At 48.2% G+C, this 22,847-nt stretch overlaps 1 protein-coding gene across 1 annotated transcript in view; it reads left to right on the top strand.

The window, feature by feature from the left end:
- SCAPER (S-phase cyclin A associated protein in the ER) overlaps positions 1–22,847 on the top strand; it is a 166,924-nt gene that overhangs the window by 129,516 nt on the left and 14,561 nt on the right. Inside the window, exons 25-27 of the mRNA XM_039858331.1 lie at positions 6,053–6,176; positions 12,813–13,045; positions 16,430–16,585. Coding sequence (XP_039714265.1) covers positions 6,053–6,176; positions 12,813–13,045; positions 16,430–16,585 — 513 coding nt within the window. The remainder of the gene's footprint in view (positions 1–6,052; positions 6,177–12,812; positions 13,046–16,429; positions 16,586–22,847) is intronic.

The raw sequence follows: 22,847 nt of genomic DNA, 5'->3' as shown, positions 1-22,847 counted from the left end.
CCAGACGAGCAGGTCATCAGCGAGCGCAGCGTGCAGAGGCCGCGGAGGCCTGAAATAAATAGCAGGAAGTGCTCAGGGCCGTGGAAGCATTTTGGTGGGACTAGAACACAGGTGTTCTAGTAACAAGGAAAATGTTAGAGCACTGTCAGAATAATATCTAAAACATTTAGGTATGCGTGAATTGGCAAAAACGACTAATTCAGGGAAAAGTAAAAGGTATTTATTCCTTATTCAAATTTCAGGGAGAAGAGTTCACATCCATTTGATTCACTCAGCTTCCTGCCATTGCTGCCACTGTCTTCGTTTAAGCCCTGGTGCTTATCTATTTTAACCAAACACAGAGGAATTCAGTCACTTAATAGACTTTTATTGCCAAGTACATAGCACTTGGCTCAGTACTGTGGGCATGAGTGAGAGAAAACCTTTGCAAAGGAGTTGTTCTGAACCCCAGCAAAACAGCTAGCTTTATCAGAAACGCAAGAGTAGTAAAACTGTCGTATAAATACGTTCCCTTTATTTAACAGAGTCTTTGGCGTGTCTTCACTAATTAATCAGAGTACGTAAAGGAAGAAGCTAAGGCTTAGAAAGACCGAGTGCTTTGTCATCAGTCATCAGATAGGCACCTTCCGAAGCTGGTACTTACAGGGCAGTGATGGCTATACTTTCTCATATATGAACTTTCACTATTTAATAAAAATGAAATATCGTTTCATTAATCTCTTTAAAAAATTACTGTCGCGATCCCTAAGAGTTACTGTTTTTTCTTAATTGTGAATTTGTTCATGTTTTTACTTTTGATGGGGGAGGTGTTGTTTGATTGATTGGTTTTAGGTTTTTACTTTAGTTTTTTTGTAGTGGTTTATTGGCGTGGGTACAGGAAATGGTCGTGGAATCATTTTTCCCACCTACCAGGGTCAAAGAGGGATAAGAAGAAGCGATGTAACAAACAGGAAAAGATGAACCAAAACCACTCGTAACCACTTGTACGTCTGAGAGAAAATATTCAGGGACGATAGAGCAGTGAAGTCTAAAAAAGAACTATAACGTCTCCATGTTACTTTCACAACTTAAATCAGGTGGCAAATATGAATAAATTTATCTTAGGATTTACTTCCCATCAGTAACAGATGTGGAATTACGGACTTGGACACCGGGTGCCATCCCACGTGTCTGCTATGTCATAGGCCCTCAATAAATGTTAATAAAATGGTAGGTGAAATTTAGAATACAATCCATTGTTAATAAACAATTTCTTATTTCTAGGCAGGCTTAGTTTTAATATAATTTTGAATATCTGTTTTTAGATCAAGGTTTACTAAAAGTGAATAACTTTCCCCTAGACAATAAAAGCACAAAACTGTTTGCAGGCTAATTAGCCATAGTAATTGATAAATACTCTTCTCCAGTTGACATATTGTGGCATTTTGTTTATGGCTCAAAAGGCTGCACAGAGATGGTTACAGTTGACAGCTGTTGTACCACTAATAAGATTAAAGTAAAGAAATTAGTTGTGTCGACTTTAATCGACTTTAATCTGCCGTTTAACACTGCAAACCACCTGGGGTCTTCTCCAGAGCCAACATGTTTGATTGTGAATTTAAAATTACGTAACCAGATCCTATTTAAGAATATATCTGAACTTACTAATCGTAACCATCTTGTTATTAGACAGAATAGCGTTTAACACGAGAGTTTAAAATTTAGTGTTTTAATTTGATGTTCCTCTATATCCTTAAATATATTACTGTAATCTTTGAAACATAACCCTTCTCAGTGGGAGGTTAATTTTAGGAAATGCAGAAAGTCTTATTAGGTTGGTGCTTAAAGTACGTATGGTTTCCCATCTAAAATTAGAATGTGTTTCTGTGGAATAATAAAATTGCCTATTCTGATTGTACCAAATTCGCCAATTAAATAAAAACCTTTAAAATGACACTCCTAGGTGAAGATTTCTTACTCCTTTTTTCTGAGGTGTCCTTACAAGGAGGAAAATCGTTTTATTTAAAAATGTGATGTTATTAAAATGTTACATTGTGGTATACGATATACAATGCAATCATCATTTGTGATTATTCCATGGAGTTTTGATGCAAATGAAGCGTAGGGTCCATATAATTTGCATCCCCTCAGTGAAGACTGGCTGGTCGGCAGCATTGTTACCATTCCTTGAAGACCCGGTCTTGAGCTGAGGTTTCGAGCTGAGGTTTGCGCTTCCCAGGTATTGGCTTCCCCGCCTAAGTATCCCCACGTCACAAGCATGGCAGGGGAGGCAAGGCCAGGGCCGTGCGCCCGCGCTGGTCATCACGGTGCCAGTGGGGGAAACCGTCCTCAACTAGCGCTCACACTGACGCAGACGTGTTACTGTTCACTGCAAAAGCACCGTCTCCCGAACTCTGCCACAAGTTCGCCTTCTCTGTGCTCACAAAAATGTCGAAACTGAATAATCTCTTCCCCGTTAAATTTTCTGCATCATTCTTCTGTCCCCAAGAAAAGATCTGAAATATCAATATGAATTCACAAGATATTTTATGTTTAAGTAGGGGGCGGGGCTCCTACCTCTTCATTCTAATGAGTGTTTAAAAAAGTAGAATAGTGGAAAATCTGGTTAATTCATGTGTTAATATATTCCAGAGCTGTACATTCTCGTATATTCTGCTTGAAACAGCTGTCGCTTCATTGGACAGCTCTGTGTGCAGCCAGCTCTGTGCTTCACGGTACGAGGGCTCCAGAAGGGGTGGATCGCCGGGGACCTCGCCTGGGAGTAAGTGACAGTAGCTGTGTAGTAGAGTGCAGCGCTCAGTGGTTCCATGCGCGTCTCACGCTTCAGCCACGAGAGCTGGCACGGCAGCTTCCAGGCGGGCCACTGCCGCGGGGCTCGGCCTGGACCACGGTCCCCGTTCTGTAAGTTAGCCCCATCAGTATTCATCACTGAGGTTTTATAACAAATTTATTTGCTTTTAAAAGAGCACGTTTCACAAAGAAGCCACAGTGACTAAAATTGGGTTTTTACTGAGATGTAGTTAACGTAGAATTCTAACTGGAGTTAGATCTCCCCAACTTCGGATGGTTCTTTTGACGATATCTGTAGAAGGGATTTTAGTTTGGAGCTTTACAAAAAGTTTAATTTGAGAATGATAATGCAAATAAACTAGATGCCATTTACTAAATGTTTAATGCAAAACAAATGTCCTTAGTAAATTACAGTATGTATTGGGGCTCTGGTTTTTAAATACCCATGGCAGTTTTTAAATTTCTGCTCCCTTGACACCAGTGTAAGACAGTAGATTTTGGTAAACCGTGTTTCCTGATGAGTCTTAACTACTGCAAACTGCATCTGGGCATAAACTATGTACTTACTACATACGTTATATTATCAAACCCTCTTAGGCTGCAGCCAAATTGGACTTCTCTGTTTAGCTAGTTTATAATATATTAAGTACTAATCTTAATATCCGAGGTGTACAACACCTATTACGTCCTTTTTGTATGAAAATACGTTCCTGTACTTATTGCCAAAATACCCAGTTTCGTGATGTCTTTTCTCTCCTCTCTTTTTCAAAGAAAACATTTTCAAGGAGAAGACTTAAGTGACATGAGATTCACTCGTGTAGCCATGATTATTTGGGGCAGAAAACCTTTATCTCAACCCAGTCGCAGTGTGCTTTTGACAGGATGGACAGTAAGATTTTAATGTCTTTCGAGAAGATAATTCTTAAAAGCTGGGGCTCTCTGGTGTTATGAGAGCCCTTCCAGCCATTCGAGGGTTAAATTACAGGGAGGGCTGCTGGTGCAGACCACCCAGGCCGGGTTCACAGAAGGGAGCTTTCCGAGACAGGTGCTCTTCAAACAGGTTGTCTTTCCAACAGGTTTGACTGAGTGGACGAGTTTTTCCTGGCCCAAAGCCCCCCACTCGCCCCAACCCCCACTGCGGTTCTTTCTCACTGGAAAGGAGCTGCTTTGTAGAAATTTCTTGGGGGAGTTTTGTGAGCATAAGGTCCTATAGATGCAGATTCCATTCCATACTTTACCAGCAAGTGCATTTTCTTTCATCTAAAACGCAGGGCAGTAGTGCTGATCTCACCAAGTGTTGTTTGCTTTTCCTGTGTACGTCTCTTTACACCTTGTGATATAGTCCACAATAGATTTTGGGTAAGTTGTAGGGAATTGTATTGAATGAAACAAAAATAGAAATTAAAAATCAAGACCATATAAATTATTTGTCAAAACCAAAGGTGAAATAGGATACAATTATAAAGCTGTAAGTTTCCACACGTCTGATGTGCTACCCTCATTTTTACGTCTTTAGGGATCTGTAACTTTATATGTTAGTTAACCCTACTGTAAAGCTTCAGCACACAAAGCAATGCGGTGCGGGCACATGCTTGACAAAAGTATCAGTTAGACTAGGAAACCAGGGGCTGTAGCCTGCATATTATGATAAAGGTGGATTTTCAAACCAGAAGTAGAGAAAAGGTGGATTGTTCGCTAACATTTTTGGAGTGTGGAATAAATTTAGACTTCTGCCTCATACCAAAATAGATTTTTTAATGATTTGATAGCAAATTATAAAACCATAAAATTGCCACACAGTGCTAATCCGAGAGAAAATAAATCCAAATGGTTGGGGACACCTGTATGGTTAGCTGACATAGTGAGGTTTTTAAAGGGTATAAGGAAGGGAAGGAATTACAAGGGAAAGAATTGGTAGGCTACCTACAATTACGTAGCTTCCACACATAGCAAAATACCTTAAAAATAATGTAAGCGAAATGAGAGACAGTAGGTAAATTGGAAAATTATTAAGAACCTTTGTTATATTTACAACGAGAGAATTCTTAGAAACCGTTAAAAGGTGAAAACCTCCAGTAAAAAAAAATTTAAATAAAAAGTATAAATAGCAAGTGCCGCTCTCGGGCCCTCCCCCTCCGCCCTGCCGCGCGCGTTGGAGTCGCCCAGGAGCTGCTGGAACAAGCCCAAGGCTGGAGCCCGCCCACCGCGGCCGGCGTCTCTTGGGGAGCAACGTGGGCAGCGTCTGCGCTTACAGGTCTTCAGGGATTCCCACGCTCAGACTGCGGGGGAGCCACAGGACCCCTGTTCCAGCGCGGCAGCTCTCCCACTGGACGGTGCATCGGAGCCGCCTGTAGAGTCCGTTGCAGCTAGAACCACTGAGGAGCGCCCCCAGAGTTCATGTTGTGTAGGTTTGGGGTGGAGCCTGAGAATTTACATTCCCGAAAAAGTTCCCACATGATACCGATGCTCCTGGTCTCTGGATGCACTTTCAGAATCGCTGTGCTAGAGGACTGGTGGTCAGAGATCGAATTGGCACATTTCACATGGGGCCTAAGTGGCAGATTCCATCAGATGTGCCACTTGGGCAGCGCAGGTTTGAATCAGTCTCCAAAGCACGCAGAAGGTGCCCGCTGCGTTTGTTGCTCCCGAGTTTCTCCCGAGCAGGGGTATACCTGTTTCAGTCCCCAGGAGCAGCATCCTGCTTCGGTCCGTCTCACGTCGGCCTGTTGTCTCTTGGTCCCTGTGCTGAGGCGCCCGGCTCACGTCCCCATGGTCCCCCAGCCGGGCAGCTCCCCTCCAGAGCCCTGGGCTCGAGCCTCCGTTGGAGGCCTCCAGCTTCTCCTCACAGGCCCTGTCCCACACCTCCCCTCCCCTGCACCAGGAGACCTGGCAGCAGGAGCTCTGACAGACACCTTTCTGGGCACCATTCAAAGACTTCTAGACCCCGGAGTTCCTCGGCAACGTCTAATCTTAGATTACGAAGACGTTGTCAGGTAGACGGGTAAGTGTGTTTCTGTTTGCTGCTGCACCTAAGACATGAATAACAGGCAAGTGTTAGGTACAGATGAACACTGGGCTTTGGATAAAAGTGATGAACTTTTTAATCTACCCCCTGGGACTTGCACCCAGGAATACTTGGCTTGGTTTTCAGAGTGTTTTCCATCCTGTGCCCGTTGCTTTGTACCATTCGTTTTATGTATTTTAAATTGTTTATTAGAGAGCTGCTCAGGTTTTATGAATGGTGTTTTTCTCCTTCTGTCAGGTCTCTCTGCAGTGCAGTCAACGTTTACAACCTCACCTGCAATAACTGTTCGGAAACCTGCACTGATGTTCTGTTCAGTAACAAGATTACCTTCTTAATGGACCTCCTGATACACCAGTTGACGGTACGTAACACTAGTGCTTTGAGTTAGAAGCTGTTAAGGTTTGAGAAATATTTCCTATGGAGGAAACTTAAGGAGAATTCAGCTTATTTACTCCCTAGGTAAAAAAAAAAAAAATAAGGTGAAGATGAGTGGGAGAGTAAAATAGGGACTGGCAGAGAAACCTCTTAATTTGAAAATCTCATAGCGGATTCTCCTAAATTCCAATATTGAGTGGCTGATCTACTTCTAACACTTGCCAAGATCCCAGGTTGACGGTTAGACGGGGGCTTTGGAATCGGGTGGACTCTAAGCCAAACCATTGAGGCCACGGGGTTAAGCACCATGGAAGGGCCGAAGGCTGGGGGCGATGCCTCGGCCCCTCTCTTCCAGCTCAGTTAAGGGGTCAGTTTGAAAGGCATTTCGATGGCCATCGACTGTTTGTTAAGTGAGAAACTCCTCCGTCAGTTTTACTTTTGAAATGGGGACAGCCAGCCAGGCGTAGCCTTAAGTTTCACTTCAGTTCACAGATGTCAAAATAGGTCAGCTCAGTGATTCCGGAGGGTTAGGTCTGTCACCCGCCGTCTCAGAACACAGCCCTGGGGCCGAGAATTTCCCGGTGCCGTTTCTGAGCCCCTGCGATATCGGGGCGCAGAATCGCCCTCAGGCCCTAGGTTTACAGCGCAGGAGGTTTACTTCTCAGAGCCGATTTGCTTTGACTCAGCACGTAGTTCCCATAACTCTCCCTCACCTGCCCGCCTTTTGCTCTCTTTCCTCATCCATCGGTTTGATGTCTGCGCATTCCGCAGACCTCGACCCAGGCACGATGGCACCTTCTTTGTGAACCGTCCCCTGCCTGCTTTCCCCAGGTCCAGGTTAGGTGCTCTCCTGATGCGCTCCTGGCAGTCACATCTTTCACAGACGATCACACTGAGTTGTCATTAACTACTTACTTGTCCTTCCCCCACTGGCCATAAAATCAACAAGGATTTATCGTTGTCTCCGAGATGCTAATGCAGGCCTGACACTTAGTACGTTCAGTACGTCGTTAATGAATGTGTTGGTGAATAAATGGACGGCCACAATCTCAAGCTGGAAATCGGAAGGGAGTGATGAAGTCCTGATAGGCACCCTGGCAGGGAGGGACCTACACCTGTTCCACAGTACAGCAATGACTGTTATCAGCGATGGCACAGGGTCAGCATTTGAGGACTAAATTGTATGTGGTTTTATCTATAAAAGAAGGCATTAAAATATGGGCGAGACATTTTAGCACCGAAATCTATCAGAAATCGCTGAAAGGCAGGGATGAGGAGGGGTGACTTCGCGTTTGTTGGGTGGCCTTATATCTCCAGCATTTTGATACGTATCACCTCATTTCTTTTTTAAAACATAACGTCAGTATTATTGCCCCATTTTACAGATGAGGAATTGTAAGTTCCAGAAAGACTGGCTTGCGCAGGCCACAGAGATGGCAAATCACAGATTCATCAGAGTCTTCCAAAGCCCAGTGGAGGGACGTTCTATACATAAACCGACTGATACTTTTCAAAGGTGTCACTGTCATGAAAGACCGGGGAAGATTGGGGAACTGTCACAGACGGAAGGAGACTAAGGGGATCCGACCGTTCCATGTAATGTGTGATCCTAGACCAGAAAAAAAGACAGTGGTAGGAAAATTGGGAAATTCAGGGAAGGCCTACGGAACAGTTCGTTTATTGGCTCAGCCTTAGTTTCTGCTCTCAGTAACTGCTGCGATTTTGTGAGCCGTGAGCAGCAGGGGTGCTGGGTGAAGGGGGCACCACTGCTTTTCCAAGATCCGGTGGTTTGAAAGTGTTTCAGAATAACAAGTGAACAATAAAAACCAAACCCCATGCCCTTCCAGGTTTGTTTTTAATTTTTTTTTAACATTTTATTTATTTATTTTAACATTTTATGAATTTTCCCCTCTCCCTTCCCCTCCTCCCTCTCCAGGGTTTTTTTTTTTTTAGAAGAAGAATAATACAATTCAACGTTTATAACAAATTTACAGGCATTGTGACTACTAAGACATGCATTGTAAAGTTTGCTAAAATGATATTAATTAGGATTCATCTGCACAAAATATATAAACAGACTGGAAGGCATAAATATATTAGAAAAGGTAACAATATTTGGGATAGATGGCCTTTTTTAAATTGTTCTTAGAATTTTAAAAACATAATGTTGGAAAACTATTAGGCATTCCTGTGCAATTTCTTCTTATACTTTTAAGCCAAGTAAATCATCGGGGTAAATATCAGTCATGAGTTCTGTTTTTATGTATAAAATAACATGAGCATAGATGTTTTATAAAACGTCAGTGGTCTATTTAATGACAGTTTGAGTAGAAGAAATAAAATAGTGACCACGGTGTAGAAATCCACATCTGCTGCTGGAACCCTTCAACTCTTTCTGGCCTTTTCTTCCCCTAAATGCTCTCCCTTGACAGGGGCTTTGTAAACAGTGTATTCTTGGTTCTCAGTGAACTCGACTCGTATTCTGACCATTGCAAATACACTGTACAACTTAAAAATAGGTGAACCCAAGTTCACACTGCTGAAAACTAAACTGGGTAGAATTACCGTGATTACCAAGTTAATTTTCTCTGGTGGAATCATGTTACAGAAGGATGGATTTATACTACTAATAAAAGCATCCTTCTGTCTTGCAAAAAAACAGTGTAGAAAGTTTTTGAAACCACTTCAGTGGTAGGAGGTGGTAGGGGAAGAGTGTGACCTTGTCTGTTTAGAATGGCGATGACTTAATTTAATTTTGCTAAAGCACGTTGCCTCAAGACTGGTCCTGCAGATACTGGGCTTCTCCGTGGAGTGGATCCAGGGAAGCAGCACAGCACTTACTGCAGCCCTGCTGGCTTCCTTCTCCTCTGGACCATGGGTTCCTCAGATGCAAGATGAAAAAAAAAACATTCTAAGGCTCTTGCTGGATCTAAAATTGAATGAAATATCTTCAGAAGGTCAAATATCTTTGAAGAGGAAGGGGAAATTGTATCATAAGAATAGGTACCTGAAATCAAATTGTAATTTGCTGCTACTCTAAGAATAAGATGACGACGATACCATTGTGTTCTAAAATACGCTAAAGGAAACACCTTCTATCCAGGGACGAGAGACTGTGGTTTAGCTTTCTGCCTCCGGAGCGACAGATCAGGGATGCCGAAAGCTGCGTAGTTCTGTTTCTCCCAGGCGGGCTTGGTGCACACCAGCAGGTGGTCGTTCCAAGCCCTCTTGCCTGCTGGGAAGGTAGCCTGCCCCTGCCCCCCACAGGCCACCCACTCCCGGAGGGCATGCGTTCCAGGAGCCAGATGTGCCTTCGACCAGGGCTGTGGGCAGAGGGAGAGGGGTCGTTGCTGGCGCACCTTCCCTCAAGGACAGGCCCTTCCTTCAACTCGCAGTGTGCGCCTGGCCCAGCAGCTGTGCCGGGAGGGAGCTCTGCCTCGAGCGTGGGTCTGTAAGCACATGTCAGCTCCAGGTGTGCATTTCACCTGCTCTGTGTGTCCCCAAAGAGCAGGCTGCTGACACGTTAGTTTGCCTCTGGCGAGTAACAGTGACATGCAGCTAGATGAAGGCCAGCGGCACAGTGCCGCCCTGAATGGAATGCCCTTCGCAGGGTAGGTGGGCCCTTAAAGTTCCTTTTTTATCAAATCTTCGTTTTGAAGACTAGAAAGAACTTTTTTGTCTCACTGAAGATAAGCCCCTCCTTGCCTTAATTCAGGCAGTTTTGACATTTTTTTTCTGGGTGAAATAAGCAAAAGAACACTCTTACTCTCGGCAGTGGAAGGATCAGTACCAAATGAGGCGATTAGAAACAAAAGCCTGTGGGAAAATATGAGGAGGCAGGTGAATTGAACGTGAGGCTTAGGCTGTCGGGAGCAGGGGATCGGAGTGAAGGAGGAGAGGACAGTTCAGGGCTGCGGGACCCGCAGGCCGCCAGCGTCTTCTGTGCAGCTCCAATTGTCAGAGTTTTCCAGTTTGTGTTTACTCTAGGAAAAACTGCCAAAGTGGAATTTCTAAAATTAAGCAGAAAGGCCCGATGAAATGGTAAATCGAGAGCTGTCAGCGATGCACGGAGAATATGAGTAGTACAAAATATATCTGATTTACTTTACCTGGAGCTTGATTTTCTTGGGGCCGATGAAGAAGTGATATTTGGTTCTCAGACCACATTTACAGTATGTTTCACCCAGAATTATCCCAGCAACTCCTAAATATAATATTTTCTTGCCCTTGGGCCAAGAATAGAGTTCTTCTGAAATCCTCCCCCCCACCCCGCTTTTTTATTTTAATGGAAGAGACATCAGAAAGGCACTGTTTGACCCATGACCGATTTTCACATCCCGCCATCAGAGACACAAGTTTCTCTTAGAAGCGCAGTGGGCAAAAGTCGGTATGGGCTGAGAGAAAGCACGTGACCTTTAGAGTCCGATAAACTGAGGTCGGGCCCCAGCTCTTGCACTAACTAATCGTGAAACTTGGGCATGTTGCTTGATATCTCTGAACTTTGATTTATTAATCTGTAAAAATTAAATGTGGCCATACAAGGAAAACGCCTAAGTGCCTGGCATCGTGCCAAACGAACAACCGTTCGTTTTCACCCTTCCTCCTCCGCCTCCCCAACCCCGGGTAAGTGTGGCACAGAACTTAGCCTCTTCTTGATACCTTAAGGTTGTCATTGTGAGCATAAGCAGTTACTCCAATTTATAGAAAATAATGTCAGAGGAAATTAGCAGGTGAGTGAGTCTGGTGTGGATAACGTGACGGGTACGTTGCAGTGCCTTCTGTACTCTGGATCCAGCCTTCCTTGTGCTTCCACAGTCAGTGTCACATTTGCCCCTGCCTGCCTCTAAATGGCCACCACTTTCCTTTCTTCTACTGTTCTTTCTGTTCCTAAACCGGCGAACCCCTCCTTGTTACAGCTGTTTGTACAGCAGAGTCTGAGTCTGAGTGACCCTCAGGGCAGGGCGGCAGGGCACCCTCCGTCCCTCCATTAAATAGGTGACATTAACTTGTGATTGATCTCAACTGTATCCTTAAAAGATGCGATTATTGGATAAAATACTTCTAGATAAATGAAAGGTTGTCAAATACACAAGAATAGTGTTTTAATTGAAATACTCGATGATGAAAATCAGTACAAAGTGTTTCTAGAAGAAAGGACTGAAGACAGGAGATTGAGCCAAAGTTACTCAGGACATGAGGACACCAGGTACGGCCATACGGAAATCATATAAAAAACGATGACGTGAAATCTATACCTTAGATGCTGAAACAGGCAGCCGCCTGCTCCTGTGAACCTGTGAGAACGTGGGCAGGACAGGTCGAGACCCTGCAGGGCGGAGGACGCGGGTTCGGGAGGACGGGCGGGCGAAAGCCGACGGCCGGGCATCCCGGTGGAGAAGCTGGGCCTCTGCTCAGCCGTGCGCAGCGGGGCCCCTCACCCAGGGTGTGTTTCTAGCTGTGGCCACATCCAGACTGTGATACGCTTATCTATGTATTTGCTTTTTGGCAGCATTTTTTAAATTTTAAATTTCAAAAAGTTAGACATTTATACAATCCATGAAGTGATCCCCCCAGTTCACTCCAGCACCCATCTGGCACTACGCACAGCCATTGCAGTAATATGGACTGTGTACCCTGTGCGATGATGCTCTGAGTCCCCGTGACTGTTTCGTGACTCCTAATTGGTACTTCTTCACCTTTCGCCTGTGTCGTCCAGCCCACCTCTCCCACCCTCAGCTTACGGTCTCTGCCCCTTCCGTGGTAGTGAGGGCGTCAGCAGGAGCCCCTGCTCTCCCTGCGGAGAGCGAGTCCTTGAGCGGCCCAGGCGCAGAGCTCCTGCCTGGTTATGGAGGCCTGGGCGTCGACGCCTGGTCACGCTTCTCATTGAGGGCTGCTGCCGGGTCACAGTGGCGTTCACTCCCGATGGTCAGCAGGGCTCACGTCAGTGCCACGCATTGTTCTGAGAACTGTCATCCGCCGAGTCATCGAGTACCGCAGTGACCCTCATTTCACGATTGAGGAGACTGCGACGGGGCGGTTAAGGCACACGTCTGACGTCATCGAGCTGCAGAGCCAGAACCCGAACCCAGGGCCCGGCTCCCGGCCCCTGCCTCGAGCGACCGCTCTGCTTCCCGCGTTCTCTACACAGGGAGCTGAATGCGACCCTATGTGTTAGGAAAACTACTTTGCCACTTTGTAATAAATGCAGATTTCATCCTAACAGAGGAATTTGGATTCGATATTTTAAAAATTCACTTTAACAAGAAACAATGGTGTCAGTTTACGAATCGGTTTTCTGAGTTCATACAGATTTTAAAGATAATTTATTTGGTTGAATAGTATTTATTGAGCACTTACTGTGGACGTGGGCACAGCTAAACATTTTATACGTGTCAGCTCGGTGAGTCCTCGTGAGAACCCTGTGATTTCAGGACCGTCATTACCCTGTTCTGTAAACGAGGGACCAGGAGCTTGGAATCAGTCACCTGCCCCAGGTCGCCTAGTGAGCACGGGCAGAGCAGTCCGACCTCATGACCAGACTGGAACGTTCAGAACTATTAGCCACCTCTGGAACTTCAGAACTATTTGCTGAAACATAATTACCATATTTTTTCCCATCTAGGTTTATGTTCCAGATGAAAATAATGCTATTTTGGGGAGAAATGCAAATAAGCAAGTTTTTGAAGGCTTGACAACTGGACTTCTCAAAGTCAGTGCTGTGGTTCTTGGCTGCCTGATGGCTAATCGACCGAATGGAAGCAGCCGGCCAGCTGTACCAAAAATAGCAGCACAGGAAATGAAAAACAAACCCTCACAAGGTGATGCTTTTAACAGTCGAGTTCAGGACCTCATCAGGTAAAATTACTAGATTTCTTAAAACTTTTCTTTTTGTTAAAAAATTAAGTTCTACTAAGTTAAATCTCAGGGCCCACGTAGTGGCATGGTCCTCACCAAAGCCCCCACAAATTCCTGGCGGGGAATACGCCACATATTGTAGAGAGAAGGAAAATCGTATTAATGAAAAGGAATATAGTTAGCCCCGCCCTGTCATTCTTGATATTTAGGTATTCAGTATTAGAACATGTAGTGTCCAGGCTTTTATAACTTGGTTGCTATCAACTCCTTCCAACTCAAAGAATTCCTGAGAATTCCCTATCTTAGGTCACCTCTGGTCATGCATTCGGTTCAGCATGAAAGCAGCAGTAATAGCTGCTCCTTCTGGAGCATCCTTCCGTGCGACGTATCGTGGAGGCGTTGCAGCCTCGAGAGCGGAGGATTTGTAGTTCAGCCTTCGCAGGGGAGGAAATCGCTCGGAAGGGCTAAGCGCTTTGCCCAAGGTTATGTAATGAGCAAGTTCGAGAGCAGGGAGTGGAGACCGGAACACGGGTCTGGCTGGACTGTCCACGCTTCTCCCCATCGCGCAGACGCGGCAGTTCCTGACAGCTGTTCGAGGTCAATGCCGCCTTCCTCCGGAGTCGTCCTCTCTGCAGGGAGATTTACTCCTGCTTTGCCCCGTGAACTCTTTTTCCTTCATGAGTCTGGGATCGGGACATTCAGTCTCACATCAGGGTTCTGTGTGGTGCGAATCAGTTACCGGTCCCACCTGTCCGCAGCCCCTCTGCGACCGGCACTGATCTCTGGCTTCCAGGCCCCACGGTCCGTCGCCGTCTGAGGCGCTGTGGGCCGGCGGGATCCCTGGCGTGGCCTGCTCTGCACGTGCTGCTTTCGCCGCCCCCGAATGTCCCCTGGCCGCTTGAAGCGCTTTCTTGGGAACAGTTGTTTCAGCCAGCGCCCTTCTTAGCCTTCGTGGCTGCGTCCCTCATCCGTTCCGTCTGCCCTCTGACCCAGGCGTATTTATTGCTGGCGTCTGCTAGGCCCTGTGGGTCCACAACCGTTTGTCACCCAGCCCTCGACTGCTGCCCTCCCTGGCCTTTCTCTCAGTTGCCAGTTCCCGTGCCGTTTCCTCGTGTCTTTCTGGTCGCTGGAGAGCCTGCCCTTTGCTGACGAACGCCGTGCGGTCCCAGCAGCGTCCCTCAGCCCTGCGTTCTCGCCGGCCGGGCGTCTCGGCCACGCGCCTCGGCTGTGACGCGGCGGAAGGCCCCGTGCTGCTCCAGCGCGCCGCCACGGGCTTCCAGGACCACGTGCGTCCGTGTGCACGTGTATCGTCACACGTGCCAGATCCTTTGTGAAGGAGGAAGGAAAGAAACAACTGGTAACCTGCCGAAGCAAACGACGCTGAAGACACGAGCGGCCCCCGCGGCACCGCAGAGCGGATCCTGCCGCGCTGGCGAACGTTGTTCTCGCGTGGACGACGTGTCGCCGGCCGCCTCGATGCAGCCCGTGTGCGGGACCACAAGCCGTCCCTCCGTCCGCCTGCTGACACGCAGGGAGCGCCTTCGAGTCTCTCCCAGCCTCATTTCACCTTCTCAGACAGGACCCGGCCGGAAACCTCCTTTTCCTCCCTGCTGCCACCTGGGCGTTCTCGGCAGTCGATGTCTGCAGCGTTGTGAAACCGGGTGCGAGAGTTCCAGAGAGTTCCAGCACGGGCCTTGCTCCGTCTTCCAGCCTGTCCCCTGCGGCAGAGCGGGAGCAGGGCACACCGCCCTGGCGGATGTCGCTTCTCTCTCCTCAGCCGGCTGGTGTCCAGTGGACCCTGGGATTTTGATCCTTTGTTCACGTGGCGTGTTGCCGTCATTGACTTGCAGATGTTGCACTGTCCTTGCATCCCTGGAATGACCCCCACTTGATGGTAGCGCGTGATCCTTTTAATATATTGCTGTATTCGATTCGCTGCTATTTTGTTGAGGATTTTTACATCTCCGTTCGGCAGAGATTTTGGCCTGTGCTTTTCTTCCTCTGTGTCGTCCTTGCCTGGCTTCACGATCAGAGTAACGTTGGGCATTTCCTTCTCTTCAGTTTTTCAGAAGAGTTTGAGAAAGATTTACATCTTCAAATGTGTGGTAGGATTTACCGGTGACACCGTCTTGTCCTGGACTTTGTTTTTTGAGGAGGTTTCTGATTACTATTTCTGTTTTCTTACTAGTGCTCAGTCTGTTTAGGTTTCCTATGTCTTCGTGATTCAATCTATCACGGTTATATGAGCTAGGAATTTGTCTGTTCTTCTAGGTCCAGTTTGCTGGCATTTAGCCTGTCGTCGTATTCTTGTATGATCCTTTATACTTCTGTGGTTTTATTGTAACTTCTCTCTTATTTCTTAATTCAGTTATCCGAATCTTCTCTTTTTCTCCTTACTGAGTGTAGCTAAAGGTTTGTCCATTTTCTTTATCTTTTCAAAGAACTAACTCTTTTCTTTGTAATGTTTTGTCTTTTAGTCTCTGTTTTTGCTCTCATTTTTACTATTTCCTTTCTTCTGTTAGCTTTTGGCTTCATTTTTGACTTTTCTAGTTCCTTAAAGTATAATGTTAGGTTGTTCACTTGAGATTATTTTTGTTTCTTGAGATAGTCCTGTATCGCTATGAACTTCACTCTTAAAATTGTTTTTGCTGCATGCCACAGATTTTAGTATATCGAAGTTTCATTTTCAGTTATCTCGATGTATTTTTTTATGTCTTCCATTTCTTCATTGACCCGATGATTGTTGAGCAGCATGTTGTTTAATTTCCCCGTGTTTGTGATTTTTCCATCATTGTTCTTGTGGTTGATTTCTAGTTCAGTATCACTGAGGATGGAAAATATGCTTGAAATGATTTCCGTCTTCTTAAATTTATTGTTGGGACTTGTTTCGTGTCCCAACATATGGTCTCTCCTTGAGAATGTAACGTATCCACTTGAGAATATGTGTCCTGTCGCTTTGGGATGGAAAGTTTTGTACATATCTATTAAGCCCGTCCAGTCCGATCTGTCATTTAAGGCCAGTGTTCCCGTCTCACCTCTCCGTCTGGGTGATCTGGCCATTGGTGGAAGTGGGGTCCTGACATCTGCCACTGTCATTGCGGGGCCATCTGTTTCTCCCTTAGGTTTGTCATTGATGGCTGCATATAATTTGGCGCTCCTCAGTCGGGTGCATATATGTTAACAAATGTTACGTCTTCTTTATGGATCGTTCCCTGATTACTCAGAACTAACTCTCCAGGAGATTGGGACTTGAGATGCTTTACTCAGACCCGCGTAGTTTGCTCGTTTGCAGGGTCTAAGCCTGTGTTCGGTAACATTCACCTTTGAAGGTGAGGAGGTTGCCGGCCGTGCAGGTTGATAACACACGCCTCTCCCCACTTCTAGCTACGTGGTGAACGTAGGGTTGGTCGACAAGCTCTGCGGCTGCTTCCTGTCGGTGCAAGGCCCCGTGGACGAGGACCCCAGGGTGGCGGTGCTGCTGCAGCACGCCGCGGGACTCCTGCAGGCCGCGTGCTCGCTCTGCTTCGCGGTCACCGGAAGGTAAGGCGGCTCCTCGACGGCGGGCGAGACTCAACTTTCGAGGGGTCTGTTGGATTTTGCCCATCGTGGGCTCATTTCCTGGGGAAGCGTGCGGGCTCAGACTTGCAGACCGATGGCTCCGGCCCAGCGGCCGCAGGGAGGATGGCGCAGGAAGGACGGCGCGCTGAGGAGGCGGCAGGGCACCTCGGGGGGCCAGGAGGGCTGCCGCGGGGTCGATCGTGCAGGGGCCAGGACGACGAGTGAGGGAGGGATGCACTTGAGGAATAGGGCGTCTCGCGTGCCCTGTGCGAGGTAGCGGTCATTACCCGTGCCTTTCGCCCATCAGGAGGTGACCTGCCAACGGCTTCTTGAGTTTCCCTGCCTAAGGGTGCTCTGTGGACAAGAAGCTGCTTGCTCGATGGCTAGACATGCAGGGGACTTAACACCCCCAGGAAGGGCCCTCTGACACAAAACTGGTGGTAGAAGCTCCGCTCTGCCCCTCTACGGGACAGTGCCGTGTGTTCTGAGCAGTCCCTTGGAGACCCCTGGGCACCTGCCCGTTAACACACCCTGGACGAGTGTCCCGCCCTGCTGCACGTTCTCACAAACGAACAGTCCGCACCCTGTCCTTGTTCCCGGGTCCCCTTTGCGGGTAACCCGAACCAAGAGACCTGGGCGTAGATAACGTCTCCTGCTCAGTTTGATGTAGCCGTTGGAGAGGGTGATGTCAGGGGTGGCAGGGGTGGCATACTAGGTGTTAACTCTTGGGAGACTTAAAGGGAGACCAGACCGGAGCTGTGGGAGGCCCCGAAATCGTCTCAGAGGGCGCAGCAGGGACACGTTTCTGTTACACGTGATCACTCCCGAAAAGCAACCGGACCGGCCGGAGCCCACAGGCAGAGCAGTGGGGGCTCCCGCCTGATGCAAGCGAGAACTGTTAGGGCCTGAGGGACACTAGAAAGAGTGAGGGGCAAATACAGGAGGGGACAGAATGAACGTACGGGAGGTGGCACAGACCTTGGTGGTGTGGGGGGGCAAAAGGAAAGAGGAATCTAGAACGACTCCCACATTTCTGACTTGACATTTTTTAGTGGTAGGTGGTATCATCTCCAAATCAGAGGATCTAAGCAGTTCTCCACAGAGAAAATTGGGCTTTATTCTTAGACCAGGATAAGGGTTAGCCATGTGGACTAAAGTCTGTATATCTAGAAAGTTTATGTACATCCCGTGTGTGTTGGGGGCGGGGGGAGAGGTGTGATTGTTTCTATGTACGTACACAACTTGATTTTACATAAGTCAATGATGAACTCTTTTTGGTTTTTAAGAACTTTTAATCCAATTTTTCCCAATGCAATTTTCTTCTCCAACCTCAATTACTCAGCAAATTTCTAGTAGGAAGCCTTGCTCCAAAAGCAGATTATTCTTGAGAAAGGGTCCAGGTGGTTTCCTGGCTTAGATTTTCTGGGAACTCTTAGCAGCGTCAGTGTAAGCTGCTTCTCTGAAAAGAGCTGGGGAGAATGAGCCCCGACTGCTGTCCTTCCCCTCACCCTTCAGTCTCTCATGTTTCCTGGACACTGCCGGGCCACAGGAGTGGAGGGGTTTTTCTCCTCTTTAGATTGTTGGCCTCTGACAGTTACAGACCCATCTCGTGCCGCGTCCCATTTCTTCCTGGAAATTATATTTCTAACCTGGAAGCTACAGTGGCCTGTTGAAAGCACCGTGTTGCCCCTGTCACGGCCCGGTGTGGGGGGGAAGGTGGTGTGGTGGTTGTTCACATAATGCCAGGAGAAGGCAGAGCCAGAGCGACGAGGAAGGATTGCCCCCGAAGCCCTTTTGTGACCAGCAGGAATAACAGACAAAGGGGAGCCTTCAAAAATGTCCTCTTGTGAGCTGGCCGACCCTGAGATAATTAAGTACCCTAACCGATGGCCCAGGGCTTTGGGTAAACACTCTGCAGTCTAGTCTGCTGGTGGCCCGGCCTTTGTGGAGGCAATTACAGCAGGTCTGCCTTTGCACGCCTGTCCTTTTGTGCCCCTAATCTTCTAATTTTTACCCAGGTTTTCTGAAAGACACTTTTGGTGTCAGAATTTACGCTGTTAATCTTTGCTTCGATATGGGGGAGAAAAGCACTAACTGATTTTTTTTAGTAGGCTTTAGTTTTGAACAATGAACTTGCATTTCTTTAAGTAAAAATTGAAATCGTGATTGTCTCGTAAAAGGATTGATTTTGTTAGGATCACTCCAGAATTTTAATGTGAGTCGTTCACAAACTATAATTCTTAATTACTGAAACAAAATTCAACAGTCTGTAGTAGAACTTTCAGAAATACCTATTTCTTTGGCCTTCACTGTTCGCAGTTTTCCGTTCTTGGTCCTACAAGAAGAGAAAAGGGTCGTTTTCCAGTCTCAGGGCATTGCCTTTACTGATGCGCTTGGCTGAGGCTCACTGTCCCCCTTAGGTGCTGGCTCCTTGGCCGAACTAATAGGATCAGAACAGAAATGAGTGATCGTAAGTTGCAGCCAACACAGGCCTTTCACTTAATCCGTCGTTCACTAGATTCCTAACGGCACTAGCACCGCAGGAGGAAGGCCAAGAGCCAGCAGATCCGCAGGGAAGGAAGGAGTCGACAGTCCTTGTGGCTGCACGGAGGGCAGAAGAGCTCCTAAAACCTCGCCATTCTTACTGGTTGGTGAAGGCTTTTCTGAATTCTGGAATATTTTTACACAAAAAGAAGTTTGTCATAATATGTATTTGTGGTTGTCATTTTCATATCCATAAACTATACTAGCAAAATGGGTTCTAGCCAAGATCTCTAGAAACCTGTGTCATAAAAAGATAAGAAGGATTTGTAAGTTAGCCCATTAATTATGTGGATATGAGTGAGTGCATCTCAAGTGCTTAAGGGTGCTCGAAAGCCATTTGTCCACGCAAAGGTAAACTCTGACTCTGCCTGCCTGAATTATTCGTTCATTCATTAAACAAACATTTATGTAGCACTTGCTCTGTGCCAGGCCCCGTGCTAGACATGGCAGAAAGCAGAAGTGACTCAGACATCTGTCCTGTCCTCAAGAACCTTGTAAGCTAGTAGGGGAAAGAAGATGCACTTCCGAGCATCCCTGGCGTAGGACGGAGAGGGACCGAGAGGGTGGAGGGCACACAGGGCGCCGGCACAGCGCCCGGCTACGGTTACTGCATCACCGGTGGTGGAGTTCAGAGGCGAGACCATTCTTAGCTGAAGAAATCAGATGTTTTTTAGACCAAGTAAAATTTCATCTGAACCTCGAAAGATGGAAAGGGTAGGAACCTTTAGAGTTGAGGAAAAGGTAAAAAGGAAGAAAGCGTGCTCAAAGACGTCACCCGGAAAATACGAAGAACGAATAGGATACTTACGTGAGCTGGATTTCGAGATGTACGTAGTGGCGATTTTAGCGCCTCCCAGACTGTCGGGGGTTCCGATGCGATGACAGTGTGGAGTTCACGTGGGAACTCCATAAATGAGTCACCGAGATGTGGTGGTGGCAGTGTTGTGATCACAAGCCTTCGATCAGGGCAGTGGCACGCCAAGAACCCTATTCGGCAGCGTTAATCAGGTCTCAGGGCCGCAGGAAGGAGGAGGGGTCGTTAGCAGGCACCCGGGCAAGGTGTGAAAGGGGGAGGAAAGAAATTCTGTGAGCCCGCTCACAGCCTGCCCTTTCACGGGGTACCCGTCTCCCGGCACGTGGGCCCCAGACCTCATCGCCTCTGCCTCATCTCTCTCCCTCGTACCCCAAACCGAAGCTGCTGTCACATTCTTTTGACTGGAAGGGACCTTAAATTCACTTCAATCCAGTCTTCCATTGAGGTTGGAATCTCTTCAGTAACCTCGTCCAGACCACCTTTGAATGTCTCCATGGACAGAGAACGCGGTGCTCACGCAGGGAGCCTCTTCTGCCACCGGGCAGCTTTAGTGGCCGCTGTGTCCATGCCGACGCCGTCCAGCACAGGTCCCTCTTGCTCCCTGATGGCACCCAGACCACCCTGTCCACGCCATGCTCCCCGAACTCGGGGTCACCCCGCCGCACGGCCTCCTCTGCCCTCTCCTCCCGTTTCAGTGACTGTGGCTCTGTAACAAGCTATCCCTAAGTTCAGTGGCACTGAACAACGGTCTGTTAATCTCACAGACCTTCGCGTCAGGATTTCTGTCACGATGATGGAGAAGAGGGCTTATCTTTGTTCACGGTGTCTGTCTTCGGAAGAGTTGAAGGCTGGAGGTCGGAGTCCTCTGGGTGCTGCTCACACACGTCTGGGGTTCGCGCGGGCTCTTACCTGGGGACCTTCCCATGGGGCTCTCTGCGTAGGCTCAGCCTCACAGCACGGCGGCAGGTTCCAAGGAGGAGCGTCCTGACGAGGGAGAGAGCCAGCTGGAAACCCTGTCGCCTTCTGTGACCTAGCTCAGGAGCTGTGCAGTGTCACCTCCACTCAGGTCCCTTCATCGAGGCAGTCACGAAATCCCACCCAGGTCCAGCGGGAGGAGAAATAGGCTTCGCCTCTGTGTGCGAGGTGTCAGGTTTCTAGTACAGCAGTTGGACTAGAAATATTGCCGCAGGTATTTTCGAAAAGTACCACCTGCCACAGTCGACCTCCCCTGAAGATAAACGTGCCCCCACTATTCTGCAGTCTCATACTCGATTGATAGTCACCCCATCTCTCGGCGTCATCTCCGTGGACTCCTAAATCTTTTGTTGTCGTTAGCTACTGTCCTTGGAGAAAAGACCAGCTGGTGTTGGGAGACGGCGGTGAAGTAAACGTTACGGGATTGGGCAGGTAGAAGCAAAGGAGGTGACGTTGCTGAGCGCCGTTTCCGTGCCCGGGCTAAGCGCTCCTGGTCGGCGCCCCCTCAGCAGTCCTGCTGACGCCGAGAGGGAAGAGCGACTGTCCACCCCCCTCAGATGTGGGAGGTGGGAAGAGTTGTGAGCAGGAACCTCGGGGCCGTCTGCATTCACAGCTGGGCAGATGCTCGTGTAGACGTTCCCGAGATCCATCTGGCTGGTGTAGAGGTTTGGTTGACGGACAGGGACAGAAACGTGACCGCTTCGTGGCTATAAATCATGCCGTGGGTCCACGATGCTCTAGGCCAGAGGAGGGGCATGTCCAGGCCCCCCTCACAGGGCCAAGTGTAGGGGCATCCGTCACTGACCAACCACTCCCACAGGGGACAGGGTCTGCGAGAGGGAGGGTGGCCATTGTGCAGGCCCGCCAGGCTGAGCGCTGCCGAGCACGTCCCGGATGCACGGGCGGTGAGCCCCGCCAGCCTGCAACCTTGGGAGCAGGGTCTCGGGGACGCCTTGCGGAGGAGCTCGGCGTGGGAGCCGGTCCTGCTGTCCCAGCGCTGTGGCCCACGGCAGGTGCCTTGGCGCTCCAAAGCCGATTTCCTCTCACTGTAAAAGTGACTATGACAACGCTTCCCTCACGGGGCACACGGGGGCTGATGTGTGTCACCTCACCTCCTGCATAAGATGCTGTTTCTTATACATGTATTTATCTTATTCCACCTTGTTCTAAAAAGATTTGTGGTGGCTTACAGGAGTACAAACGTGTTTTTTTTTTTTAAAAAAAAAAGGATGAAAAATTAGAACAAAAGATAAGCCAGTAGGAAGTAAAGTTAAGACAGAAACCATCTTGCTGGTAAGACGTGTCCTCTTGGGAGTCCTACTGACTCGTCCTGCCAGGGACTCGTGTCTGAGCGCCAGGGGCCGAACTCGTCGCCTCGCCGGCTTGCTCGCTGAGTTGGCTGTCCCTCCCGACCGCCCTGCTCCACTTTGGATTCCGGTCATCTGATCTGATTTTAAGGCCCCAAACCTTAGCTGTCTTTAACTTCTGTCTCCCAGAACCCAGTTCAGTCCTATCTAGTTCAGAACGGGCGCTTGCCTCAGAAAGATGAGGCGGCACCTCCGTCGCATACGTCTTAGTTGGTGTTCGTCTACTTCTCGTTCGTTAGTGCCCTTGTCCAGTGCAGATGTCTCATGGCTTCAGATGAAAACATTTCCCCGAGGAATGAGACGAAGTCCTAACTGCTCCCCTTCCGGCACCTAGTGCTAGGCCAGAAACAGAGAAAGAACTCAGGAAGTAGCTGTCGACTGACAGTCAGCAAATGCCGGTGTGTACCGCTGACCTGTGCCACAGCCCCATTTCCTGCATCTGTGCTGAGCATGGGAAGAAGGGCTGTCCACATCGCCCGCTCTTTCTCCAAGGCGAGGAGATGTGCAGGGCCCTCACTTCTGCGGCATGCCTTGCTCGGATCCA

Source organism: Pteropus medius, unplaced genomic scaffold (genome assembly GCF_902729225.1).
Source record: "Pteropus medius unplaced genomic scaffold, Ma_sr-lr_union100, whole genome shotgun sequence".
Classification (NCBI taxonomy): domain Eukaryota; kingdom Metazoa; phylum Chordata; class Mammalia; order Chiroptera; family Pteropodidae; genus Pteropus; species Pteropus medius.
This window is presented reverse-complemented; position numbering and strand designations above follow the sequence as displayed.